The 21,963-nt window shown below is 27.2% G+C and overlaps 1 protein-coding gene across 1 annotated transcript; it reads left to right on the top strand.

Annotated features, from left to right (window-relative positions):
• Window positions 1-17,623: 17,623 nt before the first annotated feature.
• On the top strand, window positions 17,624-19,417 carry LOC101515166 (galactolipase DONGLE, chloroplastic). The gene has a single exon (XM_004489096.4). It carries the CDS (start codon window positions 17,641-17,643, stop codon window positions 19,135-19,137), a length of 1,497 nt encoding a protein of 498 aa, XP_004489153.3. The 5' UTR covers window positions 17,624-17,640; the 3' UTR covers window positions 19,138-19,417.
• Window positions 19,418-21,963: the final 2,546 nt, after the last annotated feature.

Below are 21,963 nucleotides of genomic sequence, written 5' to 3'. Positions count from 1 at the left end.
TTGCTCATAGCTCATCAATTTGGAGATTAATCTTGATGTTTTTCTTTGTCTTTGTTGATCCTCTTCGAATGAATCTATCCATAACGATCTTGTGTAGATTACTAAATTCCTCTGTGATGAATGTTGATGTTTTGTAGTGTAGATAAATATACTACTGTATCCCAGATCGATCTTAAATTACAACAAATTTTGCTCTTTGTAAACTAGAACTTTATTGGATTAAAGCTGTAAAAACGGAGAATGTTCTTCATTTTGAGTGATTATTGGATTTTGACAGTTGTTGCGTGGCAAGATTTTCTGTTTTGTATGTGTGTGAGTGATGCAGTGACTTTATCATTTCTGTCCAGTTTGTACTTGCTTACTTTAGCCATCAACTTTGGGATTAGTATTGCTTTTTATTCTTGATGCATAGCTTTGCTTTTTGGTTATCTTATGGAAATAATTTATCCAAAATATAATTATGTTCCTTTATAATGAATACTAGTGATTTGTAATGTAGATTGATGTATTTTCGTAGCCCAAATCGATATTGAATTAAAGAAGACTTTGTTCTTTGTAAACCATAATGTTCTTGGATTAATGCTATCAAAATTAGAACATTCTTCATTTTCAGACTGTTGTCCAGAATGATCTTCTTTTTTCAGACTGCTGTCAAGAATCTTCTTCGTTTTTATGTTAAATTGCCAGAACATTCTTCGTTTCTATTTTCTCATATTTGATCTTGCTTCTTTCAAATGATATTGCTTTTTTGATTATGCAATTCATCTTCCTTATTAAAAACTCAAGTGCTATCATTAGTATATAATCATTCATTAAACTTAATCATTCATTCCATAAAGTTTGTCGTCGTTAAAACATACATCAAAAAAGTTTTTGCCTCAACAATCTCCCTCTTTTTGATTATGACAAACCTTTAGAATAAATCATAAGTTTTATGGATCGATATAAATAAAATGCAAGAATGTTCATAGATATGTAAATAAACTCCCCCTAAACACATGCAAGAGTTTAATTCTTATCATTCTTATTAAACTTTTCCTAAACAAATGCAAGAGTATACTTCTATAATTACTTCCATCCTATATGCATAATATTTTTCTCTCCCCCTTTTGGCATCTATCAAAAAAGTTGGAGAATAAAAATTGAAGTAAAAATGTAAGGAGCAATAGCAGGAGTATACTTCACATAGAAATCATGTGGTTGATCAATGCATTCATATATAAAACTTGCAAGCTTTCATTTAACATTAAGGAACATAGCATGTATGATGATCAAAATTCATTTTAGTCAATATTGCAATCAAGATATGGATAATGATAACAAAAACAATATGACATAATTATATGCAAACCTATGCAAGTATTTTAACACACATGAAAATCTTTCAATGAATATATTCTTCTATTTTTTTAATAATGAGTTGACTTCAGTTTTAAGAAAAAAAAAATATTTTCTAAAAAATCCCTCTGAATATTATGAAATTAATATCTTTTAATAATTCAAAGTTCCATAAAACAAGTAAGATGCCACTTTGCTCTTATCCTCTTGTTATAAATAGATCAATTTTTTATTTTTAAAACTAGAGACAATGAGTGTATACATATAAGATGAATCTGATAGCATGTCAACTATAATTTCTCTCTTTACAAAACATTTTTATGCTAGTGATGTTTTTATTTTTTAAAGGCAATTTTTTTAATGGATAAAAATTAGCCAAGAGATTTGCTCACATTAAAAAAAAAAATTTGTTACAACATTTTTGCAACCACACAAACTAACAATAAGACACATGTTTAAGGTTACTTTCATTTGTAACTATGTATGAAATTTTTTATTGTTGTTATTTATATCTATCATGCTTAAAATATATTTAAACACTTGAGATCAATTTTCACAAAAGAAATAAGCAAAAAATAAGACTCATTTGCAAAGATATATATTAATATGCCTCAAAATGCTAAAATATCAATTTTTGACGTCATGCCATAATTTTTGTTTTTTGGATTAGTTTTGAATTTTAAAGTAACAAGAGACACAAATCATTTTCATGAAGACCAAACATATATTCTCTTGTTGAAATCCTTCAAAAATAAATCATAAACAAGGATAGATATTTAAAATATGTTGAAGAAGGATTTTTTTCAAAAGTCACATTATATGCCATATTCAAAAAATTATTCTCAATCATTAAGCAATGTACAGACTGCTCAATATATGCAAAAACAATTTGAGATCATGATAAGGAATATTTTTAAGGACATAAAGAGGTGAATTTGTAGAAAATGATGTTATTTCATTTTAACATTATACTTTGGAAGATGTTATTGTGCAAAGTGTGAAAAATGCATTCAATGATTTAGACTTGACAAAACAATCTTTTGTCTAATTATTGAAGACAATAATTTTGAACATCAAACTAGATTTCCACACTTGTTTATACCATAATGAAAAGTGTAAGAACAAAGAGTGAAAACATGTTGAATTTAGGATAGAAATTATGCATATGCATGTACAAATAATGACAAAGAGTGATGTAATCAATTAAACTTTAAAGTCATACATGCATACAAAAATTATGCATTCTTAATTTTAAGAGCACTCAATCAATCACATAATATCATTAAAAAAATATTCATTCTTATCATGATGCAAATGTCATAAGAGTTGTCATTAAGTGTACCTCCTTTAACGATCTTGTTCAATGATGAATTCTTTAACTATTGCCTCATCCCTATTAGTTCTTCTAGATTCATCAAGATGTAGATACACATTAATTAAACTAGGTATGACAACAACCTCACCATATTCAAGCACTTGTTGCACATAATTCCGTTGTTTGCCATATCCTCCATAATAGACACAATTCTTGGATGATTGTTCAGAGGCGTGTCAACCACTATAGTTATACCTCCAGCAACAACAATTTTGGTACCAGCAATAAAACCTCCCAATTTGTTCTTCCAATAATTTGATCATGAAAAGATGTTTTCGATGAATCATAAGAAGTGAGGTAGGTGTAGGAGTGTCAACAGCAAATGGTTCCAACTCATTTTAGAACTTATTGATGTTCTTCAACCATATCATCATAATAGGAAACATTAGTTTTGTCTGGATGAAACATATTCACTATGAAGAACATTATGCTTTTGTGGAGAACATTATGCTCTTGTGGAGAATGTTTTACTCTGGTGGAGAATATTTTGCTCTTGTGGAGAATGTTCTACTCTTGTGGAGAACGTTCTACTCTTGTGGAGAACGTTATGCTTTTGTGGAGAATGTTCTGGTATGCACATTTTTTCTTAAATTGATCTTTCTCTTAGATTTGTTTTGCCCCTCCATGATTAGACTTTGAAGTTTTCATGGATGATATTTGAACATTATCAACTTTGTGATTTATCCAAATTTAACATTGTAATCATTTTTCTTCATCATCCTATCTTTCATCGTGAAAATCAACATATTCATCAAACATAATATGCATAATTTCATCTATAGTTTGAGCTTTAAGATTTTATATTCTATAACATTTATACAATATAGAGTATTCAGAATATATACTTTGATGCCATTTTAAAACAAATTTTCTCATACTTTATTTAGCAAGCAAAGCATAGTAATGACATTCAAAAATACTAAAGTATGATATGTTTTGCTTTCTTATTTTTCAAAAATTCATATGAACGCATGTTAAAGACATTTTCTAATGGAGCCAAGATTAAAAACATGGCAAACAATTTTGATGGTTTCTCCCCAAAATTATTTTTCAACACTTGATTCATTTAAAATTGTTCTAGCATTTTTTGTAACAATTTTTTTTAAAAAAAAAACAACTTCTTATTGTTGGAAAGTTCTTTGACAAGTAAATCATGTGAAATATCATTTTCATGAAAGAACGATGTTTCAAATTTCCCTTGATAATTTCTTATAGAAATGACAATTCTTTTTAAAACTCTTAAAAAAGTGATTTGGTTGGAGATGATGTGGTAGTAATAAGCATGGATAGCCGTTGCTTTTAGATGAGTGACAAAAGGTACAATTTAAAAAGTTGATTTTTCAACTTCTTCATGATGAAGAAACGAAGAATGATCTGGAGCTGTTTGTTAAAACAGATTTGAATGGAGAACGTTCTCCGTTATGATCAAAATGATTTTTTTTTCTCTCCAGTTTTTAATGATTTTTAGTTGAAAATTCATCTAAGTATAAAACATAATGATTTTTTTAAAAACTAAAACATGAGGATGTTTATTTTACATCAGCCCTATGGGGTTTTAAAAAATAACTTTTAAATCAAATTTTCAAAATATAGCTATCAATCTATGCAAAATTATTACTATCAATCATCATTAATCTATGCAAAATTATTACAACTAATGATACATGTACCTTTGATTTGTTAATGTTTCCAAAGGTTATAGACATTCCAAATTTTTGTAATGAGAGAAGACACCATACTTTTCCATTCATGTGTATTGAGCATGCTTTGTCCATGTATCAATGTTCTTTCTTGATTGTTGGATGATGTTCCTACATCACAAGTTAGTAATGATTTTGGTACCCATATTTGTTTGGGTCCTTGAAGATTAGTATACCTTCTTCTAGAAGATTTTTTCTTATGATAAAAATTTGATTCAACATGACCACTCTTTGAATAGTAAGAACACTTCTTTTTTATTCTTGAAGAAAGTTCTGATATGAGACAAGAATGTTATTCACATGAATGAAAAAACGAAGAATATTCTTCAATTTTTGGAAATCGTTTTGCTTTGAATTTTTTATCTCTTTTTTTGTAAAAACATATGAAATCAAGATGTCCAATTTTATTACAGCAAGAGCATCTTATATTACATTTCTCATCCTTTTTTTGACACAAAAAAGTTTTCACAAAAGTTTTCATTTTGAGAAGTTTTGAAACGTAAATCATATTTGTCAAATATCCTTTATGTAGATATCATGTTCTTTTGAAAGGTTTCAGTGGTCTTTACCAAGTTGGTTAAATAATTTTTCAAATCAGGAACTTCTATTTTTTAAAGAGGTGTTTTCTTCCTTAGTTTTAGAACATTCTGGAATATGATTTTTTATGGTTATGTCATTGAGAATATATTGTTGCTCAACCATCTTTAAATGAGATTGTTGGAGACATTGAATGACCTTATTGAGTTCGTCAATCATAGCATGAGCTTTCTCTTTTTCTTTTTTTTCTTTACGGAGTTGTTCTTTTAATAAAACAAATTTTTGAGCAAGAAAGTTTGAATCACATAAAAGATTATCAAATTATTTTTCCATTTGTTCACAAGAAGGACAAAGTTCAGAGATGATTACTTCATTATTTTCTAAGTTTTCCTTAAGCACGTGTTGGCTTCTAACATTACTTCCTCCTGAATTTTTTTCCTCTTACACAGTTAAGTGCTCAAACTTTAGAGGCAGAACTCTGATGCCAATTGAAGTAGCAATGTCAATCTCAAAAAAATGGGGTTTAAATTGTGATTTCACATTTTTAAAATTTTCTTTTAAAACTTAAAGAATTTAACTCAAGATTAATCTTGATTATGAAAATAGAAAACGGAGAACGTTATTGGTTAGTGAAAACACACAAATTAACTTATCTATTTAATTTGATAATCATAAGACTAGAAATAAATAGAGATAAGGGAAAAGATATCACACAGAGATATATTCTGGTTCATCTAACCCGGGTTACATCCAATCCTCACAACCGTGAGATTTTTAACAAAGTGTTCAAAACGGAGAACGTTCTTGGTTTTTACACCATCAGTCCAGATCAACCTTGATTTGTTACAATCTTCGCCTTTCAACCTATAAAGGATTTTTACAATCACCTTTCAGCGTTGAAAGGATTTTTACAAACACACTCAATCTAACATAAAATATAGACTTGAGTTACAAATGATGTGTATGATAAAAGTGGTTGGGATCTTGAAACTTCTCAACACTTGTTTGAGATAATTGAAAGATAAACTCAGTAAATAATGATCTAAAGATATAGGGAAGAGAGCTGGAGTTTGCTTGAACAGTTTTTTTGACTTGTTACTTGAACAAGTGTTGGTAGATTTGTAAATTGAACTATTTTCTTCATCTTCCAATTGATCTTCAATTTATAGATGATAAAAGGTTTTGAATATTCAATTTAAAATGAATATATCCATTGGACACACTTCCCAATTGTCACATATATTTTAAAGCAATTAAACATGTGTTTGTATTGTTGTCCAGAACATTCTTGACAAATGGAGAACGTTCTTGCTTTTGGGTCTCACAGAAAATGTGAATGTGTGAGTGAATGAGTTGTCACATGTCATTTGGCATTATTTTGATTCAGGTTTATGCAGAACTTTCTGCAGAATATTGTAAATACAATGTACTTGTGTCCTTGCTCACAACTCATCAATTTGGAGATCAATCTTTAGGCTGTTTTTCTCCTTTGGGCATTCAGCTCGAGTTCTGGACTTCATCATTGATTTGAGCCATCTTGATACTCTTTAATAGGTGGTTTATACCGTGGAAAATTATATGTTTTAATTATGTCTTTAAAAGAGAATTAAAACTAGAATGTTCTTTTATAAAAACGAGAACATTCTTCGTTTGTGTTTTGTATGAGTGTTAAATGTTGACAGTTATTATGTGTCAGTCCTTTGTCTTAGAAACATGTTGTGATTTCTGCAAAAAGGTGCAACAGCAGTGTCCTTGTTGTCATGGATGTCCTTGCTCATAGCTCATCAATTTGGAGATTGATCTTGATGTTTTGCTTTGCCTTTGTTGATCCTCTTTGAAACGAATCTATCCAAATAGATCTTGTGTAAAATATTAAATTCATATGTAAAGAATACTGATATGTTGTAGAGTAGATAGATGTACTTTCGTAGCCCAGATCGATCTTAAATTACAGAAAATTTTGCTCTTTGTAAACCATAACGTTCTTGGATTAATGTTGTAAAAATGGAGAACGTTCTTCATTTTTGTTTTGAGTGATTACTGGATTTTGACAATTCTGACAGTTCTTGCATTCCAAGCTTTTTTGTTTTGTACGTGTTAGTGATGCAATGACTTTATCATTTAGGTCCAATTTGTACTTGCTTACTTTAGCCATCAACTTTGGGGATTAGTCTTGTTTTTTATTCTTGATGCATTGCTTTGTTTTTTGCTAATCTTATGGAAAGAATCTATCCAAAATGATCTTGAGTATATAATTATTTTCCTTTGTAATGAATACTGGTGATTTGCAATGTAGATTGAGGTATTTTCGTAGACCAAATTGATCTTGATTTAAAGAAGACTTTGTTCTTTGTAAATCAGAATGTTCTTGGATTAATATTGTCAAAATTAGAATATTCTTCGTTTTCAGACTGTTGTCCAAAATGATCTTCTTTTTTTAGACTGTTGTCAAGAATGTTCTTCGTTTTTATGTTTAATGACCAGATCATTCTCCATTTTTCTTTTCTCAAATTTGATGTTGCTTCTTTCAAATGATATTGCTTGTTTGATTATGCAATTCATTTTCCTTAAATAAAATTCAAGTGCAATCATTAATTGATCATCATTCATAAAACTTAATTATTTATTCCATAACGTTTGTTGTCATTAAAACATTCATCAAAAAGGTTTTTGCCTCAACAGACATTTCATAGCCATTCATTCACTCATTCATGTTTTTTATTAAACACAGAACCAAGAACATCTTGGTTTTATACAAGAACATTCTAGGTTTGTTAAGAATGTTCTGGACAACAATATAAACATGTGTTTAGTTGTTTTAAAACAAATTTAACACTTGACTGATGTGTCTAATGAATATATTAAGTTTAAACTGAATATTCAAAGCATTTTATCATCTATAAATTAAAGATCAATTAGAAGATGAAGGCAATAGTTTATTTTACAAACCTACCAACACTTGTTCAAGTAAGAACAAATCAAAAACTATTCAAGCAAACTCTAGATCTCTTCACTATATATATGGATCATCATTTACTGAGTTTGTCTTTATTTATCTCAATTAAGTGTTGAGAAGTTTTAAGATCCCAAACACTTTTATCATACACATCATTTGTAACTCAAGTCTATCTTTTATATTAAATTGAGTGTATTTGTAAAAATCCTTTCTATATTGAAAGGTTACTTTGAAAATCCTTCCAAGTTTGAAAGGTGACTGTAAAAATCATTCATAGGTTGAAAGGTGACTTTAAAAATCCTTTCAAGGTTGAAAAGTGACTGAAAACATCATTCATAGGTTGAAAGGTGTGAAGGAGAAAATATCATTCAAGAGAAAATGTATGAAGGAGAAAATTCTGATTCTAAAGCACATAATGAAAATTTCACGGTTGTGAAGACTGGACTAGCTTGAGTTGGGTGAAGACGGAGAACCAAACATCACTATATAAAGACGGAGAACAAAACAACACCACACTCAAACGTTAAATTACATGTAAAACACAAGAGAAAAACTAATTGTATGTGGAAAACACTTATGTAGATAAAATTAGAGGAAAAATATATATTTAGAAGGTGATCTTGAGTTAAAAAATATGTATCACGTATTGAATCGACATCAATCATATCATTGTCTTATCCATAAAGACTAAGGTAATGAACTATTATTTATGAATAATATCGTCAGTTATTATTAAAATTTAGATATTTTTTAAGTATTAGTGCACGACATACCACTTACAAATGTGATCATTCGTAGAACTCATCATGTATGTCCTTACTAATATTTTAAATGAATATTGTTTCAAAAAATTTTATATCAAGTAAAATATATTAATAAGAGTACAAAAAATATTTTTTTTATAGATAAAATGATAAAGAAACTTATACACAAACAACATGATTTCATATTCGAATTTAGAACATAATGTTCAACGTAACAATTGAGCTAGCCCTTAACATATTGCTGTACTCAAACCCATTAGAAAAATTACATATTATTTAAACGTCACATTGAATTATATAGCCACTATACACCATTAAAAACAATCCCATATCAAAACTTAAAATGATGAAGAGTGAAATTGAGGACCACTTTGAAATAAATGTCCACAGCCCAAAAAGGTTGAATGGTGTCACGCTTAAGAGACATGAACTTGGTAGATTAATTAAGGGTCACAGCCATACCAAGCCTTTTAGTCATTGAAAAACCGACAAATCTATCATTATCAATTTTGCCTTAACGAGACCAACACTTAACTATAAACAGTTAGTACACAAGTACATGCCATACCGTCTTAATTAAAAATATATATAAATTTATTTCTAATTATAATAATTATCTCTTTACAATATTAAGAGTTAATGTATTTTTTTTTAAAATTACATTAATTGTGAATAAATTAGTTGATTTTTAAAATCCAACAACTTTATGTATTTTTGTGGATGAATTCTCTATGACAGGATGTGATATTTGTGGAGATCATCGTATTTAGAAATAAAAGTTATTCTTTTGAGTCTCAAATATAAATAAAATTAAATTAAAAAATTAATATATTTAATCTAAAATTTGGAATATATTTATCAATTTTCATTAACTATACTTTTGATTTCATTTGTCATCTAAGAGAGTATATCTCTTTAGATTTAAGGTCTTGACATTGATGCACTATGTAACTATTATAAAAAAATTAAAACTAATTTTTTTGTTAATAATTGAGTCACGAACAATTATGAATTGAGATTTTCTATAGTTAAAGGTATTCACATTTATATAATTAGATATCGGTGATCGTTCGATCAATGTTTAGACGATTTAAATTTAGTATTTTAAATTATACAAGAAAAATTTGCATTTTTAAAAATCATCCAATAAAAATTAGACGGTTGATAATTGTTCAACCGTGTGACTGCATCAATTCACTAACGGTTAGAACTCCAATCAATAATTAAACTCTATTTGATCTTAAATATAAAAGAAAATTGGATAAACAAAAATTGATAAATTTAATCCAAAAAATAGATCAAATACAGGTTAATTTATTAGAATATCCTACTTTTTTTTTAAAGTAACTATATTGCCCTACATTAAAAAAAAAATATCAAAATGCCCTAATTTTAAAACCTGCAGAGCTTTGCAACTCGGACTTGCTACTAGGTGATGAATTTTTTTTTTTTTTTTTTTTTTTTGCCGTACGAGGTTGCATCCCCAGGAACGTTGCATCCCAGGGATGCCACCATCTACACGTTTTGAATATTTTTTTCTTCTCATTTTTAACAATTGAGTTATGAATTATTTAATAAGTTAAAAATAATTAAAATATTTTAATAAAATAAAATATTATTAATAAAATAAAATACATTAAATGGAAGAAAAAAAATGCAGTTAATTAGATATGAACGTGTTATATTATTTTAAAACTTGCTCCTATTTTGTAGATAAATTTATATTATTATAACAGCTCTATTATTTTACACATAAATTAGCCATTTAATTCTATTTTGTTAACAACTCACTCTTATTTTTTTCTCTAAATCTAATAAATAAAAACTAATAAAAATAATTATAATTAAAAATAATAAATTATATTAATAACATAAAACAAAATGTATTAAATAGAAGAAAAAATATTAAATTAAAAAAAATACATCAAATTTAAATTAATTTTATACTTAGACACAAGAAAGTGTGAAAGTGCAAAAGAAGGTTGCAATTAATATAACCACGTCATTTAAGCTGACTGAAAAGTTATGACTATAACATGATAATATCATACCGTGTTGAAAGTTCATTTTCATCTTATGCTTATAATCTTATGCTTCCCAATTCTCATTATTATTCTTCAAAAGAAAATCACAATTCTATTGTGTTGTTGACTACCACCCAACATTAAGCGTGTGTCAAACAACAACAACAATTGCCACTTGTTTTATTTTGCTCTCCAAATAATTATCCAAAAGTTTGAGGGTATCTAAATAAATTGTCGGTGCTGCTTTTTCACCTTTTCACAAAATTTTGATGATTCATAAGTACCATATATTCTCCACAATTTTCAATAGTACCACATGATGTATCTAGCCATGGCTATAGCTAGCCTAAAAAGAGTAAAAGGTACCATAACAAAGTTGAGAAGGTGAAGATCAATTGAATGTTAAATGACATGTTTATTTTAAATATTTCACTCTTCATATTAAAAAAAATGTCACTGTCTCCTTCTAGTAACTAGTGAGTTATTTGTAAAGAAAATTGGTTATAAAATGGATGAATCTTTTAATTTTTAATGTGATATTAATTACCTTTTTTTTTTCTTTTCATTTATACCATTTAGTTTAAATTATATGCATCACTTTCAATTTCACTTTGTATTAATGATGATATTAATTGTACTAATAGTAAATAAGGATAATATAATAAAAGTAATATTATCTACTTTTTATTTATACATTTTTTTTAATTTGTATGAAAAAAGTAAATGATTCACTCATTGTGGGACGAATGAAGTATTGTATTAGTTGTTATATTAATTTTTTTTAATCAGAATTTAAATCTCAGTTCTTTTTATATATTATTTATCCTTAAAAGTGTAGTTGAGTGGTATGAGTTGGGTCGTTAAATAAGTTTCATGAAGAATATTGAATTTGTTATGTGCGTCTAAGATTTAAATTTCTCATTCCCTTAATTAATTTTTACTCTCTTCTAAAATATAAACAAATGAGTCATTAGATATTGATAATTTTGATCCAAACAAAAAAGAGTCAAAGAAAAGTTGATTTATTTTATCTAAATTTTGACTAAATATATCAATTTTTTTTATTTTTTTTATTTATATTTTAAGACTAAGAGAGTACTAACCACTAACCTTTATTGATAAAAAAAAAAAATCGATTCTATAACTAGTTAATGGAGCACCTTCACTTTTATCTCAAACCCAATTGTTGAAGTCTCATTTAATTATAAAGTCTTAATATATCTCGTAAAAAAAGTCTTATTATATCAAATAATTATAAATAATTATAAATTTTTATGAAAATTTGTGGAGTTGATATACTTAATAGAAAATCTTAATTTAACGATTTAATTGATATAAATTTATAAATAAAATTAGGGTCTTGCTTTCTTATAGTATTTGATGAGCAAACGAAAAAAAAAAAATGAATCTTTAAAAAAAAATTCACTTTTTAAAATTCAATGTATGAACTACACAATTTCTAAGATTTTATTTTTATATTTAAACTTTTAATAAGGGTTCTTTGGACATTTGTTAATATTTTCTATAAAATTAATTTAATTTTTAGAAAATAAAAATAAGAATTTTTTTTACAAAATAAATAAGTCTTAATTTTTTACCTCTATTTTCAACCATTTTTTTCTTTACTTTCATGAACACATAATTTTTACCATTGTAACAAAAAAAGGTTAAATAAATTTACTTATATAATAGTTTTAGTACATGTTAGAAAGAAGTATGTTAAATTGTTTTTAAAATTTTAAATTTTTGAATAATTTTTTACAGTCATGTTTAAAAATCTTTGTACGATAATTTTCTAAAGACTAAAAAATAAAAAATAAAAATTTATAAAAATTAAAAGTAAAATTTTAAAATATAAAAATAAAAATATTATTTCAGCAAAATAAGAAAAAGCAAATAAGCTACAAAAAATAAAGCACACTCCCTTTATATTCATCCCTTCCAATCATCAAACTTAACCTGAAATGATCACCGGCCATCTTATACTGTACCAATTTGACATGTTTGACCAAAAAATAAACCTATATTTGACATATATGGATGTAGATTCTCTCAATCCTTTTCACGTTTTTGATTTCTCTTATTTAGGTTATCTAATAAAAGTAGACAGAGGCCTATACAAAAAATTGATGTGAAATGTGATGAAGTAGGTGTTAGTTGGGTTTGTAAATATTTTCCCATACACTTCTAATTAGGGGGTGGTGCAAAAAATCTAGTTATGTGTCTAAAATCTAAAATTAGATATAAATTCATTTTAAATATTTGATTAAAATTATATGGTTATAATTCGATTGGATACCTACTTATGTTTTATATTTAGATTTGATTTTTATCCACTCGACTTCCAAAAATCCAAAAACTCTAAAATAATTCTGATTTTGTTAATTTTGAGATTTTTTTTAAAAAAAAATTTGAAATTTATTTTTTTTTAAATAAAATAAAATAAAAAACTTTTTTTTCTCAGAAAAAATTTTAAATCGAAATTTTTCTCAAAAAATTTGTTGAGAAAAGTTTTAAAAAAATTTATCAAAAAAAAAAAGAAACTGATTTTAAAATTAAATTTTTCGAAACTGGTTGCTTAATTAAAAACCGGTTATTTTACCATAACCAATTTTACAATCGGTTTTATAATCGATTTCAAACCAAATAATAGATTTGATTATAAATCTAAATCCATATATTGGTTTTAAAATGGATATAGTTTGGATTTTTTTTAAAAACCAACCATACACGACCGTACTTCTAATTTAAACTTTTTAGTAGTAAAAAATAAAAATGAAAAACAATAAAAATTTATGTTTTTCATCAGAGTTGAATTTCCTGTTTTAATGTCACACAATTATAGATGTAGATTGTTTGATCATAAACCAAAGATCGAAATCATTTAAAATTATTAATTGTATAATATGAACTATTTGATTTGAAATAAATTACCAATATTAAATACAATGTATAAATGTATGATAAGTGTATTATATAGAGTTTGGGTTTGTTTTATCATCAATATTTTAAAAATCAAACTCCAAAGTAAAATATGTGAGATTATCTTATTATAGTTTAATATATATAAATTGAGACGACGATTCAACCACTCAAAGATAATGTTAATTTGTAATTTTATCGGTTGAACTATTTGTTTCGAACAAGTACAATTATTATATTTGTAGAAAGAAAAACGAACATTCTTTGTATAAAATCAAACGTTGAGAGAATATCAAAAAAGAAATCAAAAGTAATTTAATAACGGATTTTTAACAATTTCTGATGATAAATAACCCTATCATTTTCTTATTAAAAAGATATACCCTAAGTTTTTTTAAGGAATTAAATTTATCTATGAAACTAATATTATTAATAAAGTATATACGCTATTCAAGAGTTCAAGAATGTACAACATAAGAAAAGAGGGCAGCCTCTAGGGATGACAATTAGACTCAGATCAAGTGGGTACCCGCAAAAAAACCCTACAACGGGTAGGGTAAAAATCCACATAATGGGTATGGGCATGAGGACGGGTAATTATCCGCAAAATTAAGCGGGTATGGATGCGAGTACGAGTATTATAGTACCCACCCCGCCCCACACTTATATAAATATATTATTTATTTACTTATTATATTAGTGTTTAGTTTAATTAATTGTTTTCTTTTATATTTTAACATCTATTAATATCATTGGACCAAATTTTTTAAGAATCTAATTATGATAAATAGGTAAATAATTGTGGTTTTATAAATAATAATAATGTCTTATTAATCTTGACTTTATAATTATACTTGCAACTTTGTATCAATTATCTAAAATAATATTGTCGTATGACTTGCAACTTCATAAAATATAATTATGGATATTTAAATATGTATTGTAATTAGTGTTCATTTGAAATGTTTGAGTTATAAAATATTTTGGTTTCTAATATTTTATGATTGGATTTAAGATATTCGAATAATTTTTAAATTTAATCACAATAATATCATTTATTTATCGATTTTTTTAGTTAGAGCGTAGGTAATTGGTATGGGTACAGGCACTTAGGTACCCAGAGGGTAAGGGTACGGATATTAAAGTTGATACCCAAGAGAGTACGAGCACAGGTGTGAGTATTTTTTTAAATCGCGGGTATGAGGACGAGTAGTATAGTACCCTACCCAAACCCTACCCATTGCTATCCCTAACAGCCTCTATTAATCCAACTATTACGTACAAAACAGAATCTTAATAAGTTTCTTTATTTTGGCGACGAAGAATAATAAGGAGGTAAAACTCTTAACAAAATATTAATAACATTTATAAGAAAATTATTTAAAAAATTTCTTATAAGCCACATAAATTTAGCAAACATCAAATATTGTTTACATTGTAATAATATATTTTTTTTTAAAATAAAATTTGTGTTAGCTTATTAATTAATAAAAAAATAAATTTTTTTAAAATGAATAATTGTCTAAATTTGTATAAACAATAAAAATATCAAAAAAATATTTAAAAAATATATTTTTAATCATTAATAATTAATGATAAGGATTAATTTAAAATTTGTTTATTAAAAAAATAAACACATTTTAAAAATTAAAAAATTATTTTTTTTTGCAAAATAAACTGCTCCTTATTAAGAGATACTCCAACTCATATATGTATTAATTAGTGTACAAGTTATTCTAAAGCCAAACAAGCAGCTTATTTCTTTTTCCCCTTCTTTTAAGTAAATAAGCAACCTGTAGAACAGCTGCTATACACCTAAGAGAATTATATATAATATGAATATTATAACATAAGAACCGCTCAATTTAGCTCTTAATAATGACCAAGACTTTGATCCTTTTATTAGCAAAAATATATTAAAACTAATACAACAAACACTTCAACCCATCACATAATTCTCAAACTAAATGAAATTTGGATTTGTTTTTTAATGGTAAAAAAATTCACACAACTACGTCGTCTTGAATTCGAATATAATATTTAACATAATAATTTTAGACATTTTGTTAGATAAGTTAGACTTTACAGATGAAATTTAGATTTAATTACTCCCAAATTAAAGATGAAGCAGTTGTTCTTACAAATATTTTGTTTTTATTTCTTATAAAATTTTGATTATTTTTTTTCTTTTTAAAGAAGTTAACCACAAAGCTCACACATTAAATGCAGTGAAAAGAATAGGTGGAGTGGATAATTCAATTGATTTAAATTAATGATTAAAAGATTTGAATAATTGTGGTTGTTTTTTTTTAAAAAAAATGTAGTACAATACAATATTTGAATTTGTATTCCGAAATATCAAACCTCTTTGTAGCTACTACTAGTTGTAGGGAGAAAAATTTGTATTAATCTTTTTTTTAGTCTTGTAGTTAAAATGATAAATAAATTTTCATACATGTGAGATTCTTAGTTCGAACATGAGACATAGTATCTAGTCTAATAATATTGACATTTTCAAATGAACTATATCTTACGGATAAATTTGTATTAATAAGAAAAATAAATTCACAATAGAATTTTTTTAACGTCCCAATAGAATGTTTCTTACATAACAATTATATAGAAAAAATAAATTTAACTACTCTAAAGTGAATAGTGTCAATAAATAATCATTAAATGAATAATTATTATTTTATACATATGATCAATTATAAGTGATTATAATATTAATTACTAATTCATTAATTTTATTGATTTCTTACTTTATAGGAGTTATTAAATCCTTAAAAAATATACTTACCGAACACCAACGTTTGTTATTGTTTTAATGAAAATGATTATCACACTAATAATAAAATTTTCAAATGCTGAAAAGATTCTTTTTGATACTGAATATCAAATGCGTAAATATTTCAAAACTAGATATTGACATAAGGTATAACTTCGACATGTAATCTTTAAACTTGCATGTAGAACCAAATTATACGATTACGACCCTAATAAAAAAATAAAAAACGTAACAAAGTCAGAAGAAATTAAGTAGTATATATGAACTACTAATAATATATTCACAGCTGCCATTAATTAAATATTTTCAACATTGAATTAATATACAAGTAATTGATTTTCTTGCTTTATACTAATTAATGGATGGATTGTCGTAGTTTGTCTCAGGTAAAGGACTCCAACACCTTAAGGATGGTCAAGAGTTTCCTAAAAAATATGTAAGACTCATAAAATAGATTGTTACTATAAAAAGATTATAAAATAATAATTAAAAACATACTTTTTACAAATAATAAAAATAAATATTTGACATTCTTTTGGTATGACATAACTCATTTTTTTTATATGAATTTTATTTTCCGAAATGTAAATATTTTCATTTCATAACTCTCACACTTTTTTTTATAATAACTAAAAATTAACATAAATTTTAAGAAAAAAAAACTTATTTTTCATAAAAAAAATAGAAATTATTTTTACAAAGGCTAAATTTATAGCATCGAAAAAATAATTTTTTTAATAAAATAAAATATTTATTTTAAAGATTGAAGTATCACGTACATCTTAATCATATCAATTAATTTCCCTAAAATGTGTTCGTACAAATGTAAACTACTGTTCCTTTAGCATATAGTTTTGAAGTCAACCTTCATCAAGGAGAAAAAATAATAGGGTCCACTTGATGATTTTGAATGATTAATTTATTTCTTCTTATTTGTCATACACTCACACAGCCGCAACCTCAAAAATAAATAAAATTATAATAAAATAAAACACTAACATAATTCCCAACCGACCAACACAAACAAAAATGAAACTCTCTCTCATGAAATTCTTAGTCCTCGCCTCTCTTTTAGAATTTATGGACCCCCCTTAATTTCTTTCTCCACCTCCATATAAAAACTCCACCATGTCTCTTATTTTTCATTAATGAACTCAACTTATTATTTAACACACTCTCTCTCTCTCTCTCTCTCTCTCTCTCTCTTTCTCTTGTTTTTCTTAATCTTCTTCCTTTATGGCTTCAATAACACAATTACCAAACAAAACTAGCATGAATCACATTACATTCTCACAAACCTTTAACTCAAAAACTCACCCCTTTGGTCAAGTTTCACTACCAATGAAAAATGACTTTTTTTCTTCTTCTTCTTCTTCTTCTTCTTGTTGTAAGTCATCAATTGTAGCATCAAATTCAGCTTTACTAGGAATCACCCTTCCAAACAACAATAATACCTACACTAGTACTATTAGCACCTCCACTTTTTCTAAACACATACACAAAACCACTACTACAAAAACTTTATCAAATTTTTGGAGAGAAGTTCAAGGGTGCAATAATTGGGAAAACCTTTTAGACCCTTTACACCCTTTACTTAGACAAGAGATAATTCGATATGGAGAGTTTGTTAAAGCTTCTTACAAAGCCTTTGATCTTGATCAAAACTCAAAAAGATACTTGAATTGTAAGTATGGTAAAAAAAATATGTTCAAAGAAGTTGGAATGGAAAATTGTGGCTATGAAGTCACAAAGTATATCTATGCAACTCCACCTAACATAACAAACATCATAGAAAACAACAACATCAACAACAACTCTGGCCGGTGGATCGGTTATGTAGCGGTTTCGACCGATGAATCATTCAAAAAACTCGGTCGGAGAGATATCATCGTAACTTTCAGAGGCACGGTTACACATCAAGAATGGATTTCCAATCTAATGAGCTCACTAACACCGGCGAATCTCGATCCACATAATCCATTACCACAAGTGAAAGTTGAATCCGGTTTTCTTTCTTTGTATACCTCGGACGAAAGTTCTTCGAAATTCGGGCTTCGAAGTTGTAGAGAACAACTTCTTAATGAAGTTTCAAGGTTGATGAAGAAATATAAAGGTGAGAATATTAGTATATCTTTGGCTGGTCATAGCATGGGAAGTGCTTTAGCTCTTTTACTTGCTTATGATATAACGGAGCTAGGTTTAAATAAAAAAAATAAACAAGATTTTGCTAGTGTTAGTGTTTTTTCTTTTGGAGGACCAAGAGTTGGTAACCTAGAGTTTAAAAAAAGATGTGAAGAATTAGGTGTGAAAGTTTTGAGAATAACTAATGTTAATGATCCTATAACAAAACTACCGGGTGTTTTGTTCAATGAAAATTTTAGGGTTTTGTTGGGTGGTAGGTATGAGTTTCCTTGGAGTTGTTCTTGTTATGCTCATGTTGGTGTTGAACTTGTTCTTGATTTTTTCAATGTTCAAAACCCTTCTTGTGTTCATGATTTGGATACTTATATTGGTCTACTTAGATGTCCTAAAAATATTGATCTAGTCATTAGTCAAAGTGATGATGGAGTGAACTATTTGTTTGAGAAGGCAAAGGAATTTCTTTTGAGTTCTTCATTACAAGTGTTTGGTGGAGTCAATAACCATAATCATTTTCTTAGTGAAGTTTCAACGGATTTATTGTGTTCTTGGAGTGATGAACTACTTTTTGGCCTTGTTCTATTGCTGTTGTAATTTCTTACTTATAAATAGCTACTAATTAATCAACTAATTATATATAGAAACTATATATCAAAAATAAATATAGAGTTAGAGATTATGGAAATAGTGAGGAGAACTTTGTGAGCAACAAAATTTGAATCCAAGGATTCTCATTCTCAATACTTCTTAGGCATGAATGAATATATACTAAGCTATATATGTATGTAAATTGTATATATATTTTGACATTAATTGATGAACATTTTTGTAAGGATTTTTTGGTGCACAATTTTTTTATTATAAGTTGCAACATAACATATAACATATGATATGTGATCTCCACGTATAATTAGTTGTACAGTTTTCAGCATATGTTGCCATGAACGAGGAATGTGAACTGAATATATATTTCCAGTGTTGTTCAACTAAACATGTAGGGCAACATCATTAAACAATAATATCATTAATATATGCTAGGTACGATTTTTCTCTTATAGTATGGCATATACGTGGCTGGTTCACTATTCTTAACATTTATTATGAAAAATTCAAGTTTTACAATAAAAAATAATAAAATCTAAAAAATTGAAATTTCACAATAAAATCTAAAAAAATAAATTAAACCAAATATAAAAAATGATATACCATCGAAATCTATCTATTCAAGTCACTTCATATATATATATTACAAACTTATAATTGGTTTTCTTTGGCATGCAACATAAGTGAAACATTTGTCTTTATTTTCCAATAAACTTTTTAACATGTTTCAAATTTTAATAGTCTAAACAAGAGTCCAATCTCAATGTAAACACACCAGTCAATGGTCCTATTTACTTTATGTTTTATCTAATTTTCTTCTATTTAAAATTATTTTTATATTATATTTACTAATATTTTGTGAAATTTTAATTTATTATATCAAATGTAATTTATCTTAAATTTTTTAAGAAACAACGTACTGTAGTATCGAATACATATCGTATCTAATACTCGATCACATATACATGTGCAACATTGTATTTCTCTTTTTGGACTATTTAACATGTAAGAATATAAACTTGCTGAATTATTTTATTCCACGTATCTCAATAATTATATTCTGGATGTAGTTTATCGAAGTTTAACGTGCTTAATTTGATCATGTTGCACTGGATTGTTTACTGATAGCGTTTCAACAAGTGTATTGCATTGTTGCAAGTAATATTAAAATCGTAGTACCACGTGTTGAACTCAAGAATTGCGTAATAGTATGAAATTATATTAAATATTGAAATTGTCCAAAAAGTTTATGAATTGATTAAATGATTGTCAAACTAATAAGAGAAAAATGATCTTGATTTCTAATTTGAATTCAGGAATGAGTTTCACTTTGAATTCAATCTTGGTTTCTAATTTGATTTTGATTACTGAATTTTTTTATTGAATTATTTCCGAATTCTCTTTACTATTGTTGTCTTAATTCCTTATGATTGAACCTTTCATTTCAAAGCAACTCATAACTCCTTAGTTGAATTAAGATTATATTTAAGCTTAAATGTCCAAGAATTCTCGTATTGATCTATTGTCTTTGCAAATATCTCAATTGATTTCACGTGTCCACATTTATTCCTAGATTACAAAGACATGTATTTCTCATCTCAAACATTCGTAAACAATTTACTTGCGTTTCAAAATTTCTCATCTTGAAGTATTTCTCACCCACGAATTTCTTGCTGGTTGGAAGTTTGGCATGAAATTATTGAGTTGCCAAGATTTTGAATAGAGATGTATCATGCGGTTTGGAGGATGGTGTATCTACAACCTTCATTCATTTTGCTTTTTTTTTTTGTGTGTGTTGTCATTTGGTCCTGTAAAACAATTACACAACATCCAAAATCCAAGATATTCAAGGTTAGACACTTTGTTCCATCACTCCTTCATTTGAAAATGAAAAAACAAATACCACTCAAAATAGCAAAGATTCACAAATTAACCCAACAAAGTTTCCAAGAGGTCAACGCATACCAAATGGCAAATCATAGAATAGGTCACAACGCCCATTTTGAAGAATAAAGCTAAAAAAATGGTTGTGACATTTTCTCAAACACTGTGCATTGCAAATTTTACACATAACAAGTGCTACTTTGAAAGCACTGTTAATACTATTTCTAATTCAATCAAACTACCACACATTATTGAAAAAAAGTATAAAAACAACACAAATAAAAAGGAAATAACAAGAAAACTATGAATCCCACCATATCAAGATTAATAGTAACAGTATAACTTTTTTCTTTTTAAAACTTACTCAATGTAGGAGAATGAAAACAAAATTTAGAGTAGCGGGAGTTATGATTCTTTAAATTTATCCTTGTTATGTCGAAGATTCACTGGAAAATAGATTGGAAAAAGTACTAGAGGTTCTTGTGAGAAAGGAGAGCAATAATAAAAGTAAAGTGATGGGAAGGGTTATAAACCCCAAACCCAGCACCAAAGGCCACAACAAGAAAACAAGCATTTTGTGAGGGCTTTTGCCCTCACAAAGGGGTATAATCAGCCACAAAGGTGGCTTTTGTGAGGGCTTTTGGCAGCCACAAAGAAGCTGGTCACAAAATTTTGTGAGGGCTTTTGCAGCCATAAAGTGCCAGAAACAGGTTGGCATTTGTGAGGGCTTTTGCAGCCACAAAAGACAAGAAACAGGTTAGCATTTGTGAGGGCTTTTGCAGCCACAAAATGCCAGAAACAGGTTAGCATTTGTGAGGGCTTTTGCAGCCACAAAATGCCAGAAACAGGTTAGCATTTGTGAGGGCTTTTGCAGCCACAAAAGAGAGGCATTTGTGAGGGCTTTTGCAGCCACAAAGTGCCAGAAACAGGTTG

Source organism: Cicer arietinum, chromosome 3 (assembly GCF_000331145.2).
Source record: "Cicer arietinum cultivar CDC Frontier isolate Library 1 chromosome 3, Cicar.CDCFrontier_v2.0, whole genome shotgun sequence".
Taxonomy (NCBI): Eukaryota; Viridiplantae; Streptophyta; class Magnoliopsida; order Fabales; family Fabaceae; genus Cicer; species Cicer arietinum.
This window is presented reverse-complemented; position numbering and strand designations above follow the sequence as displayed.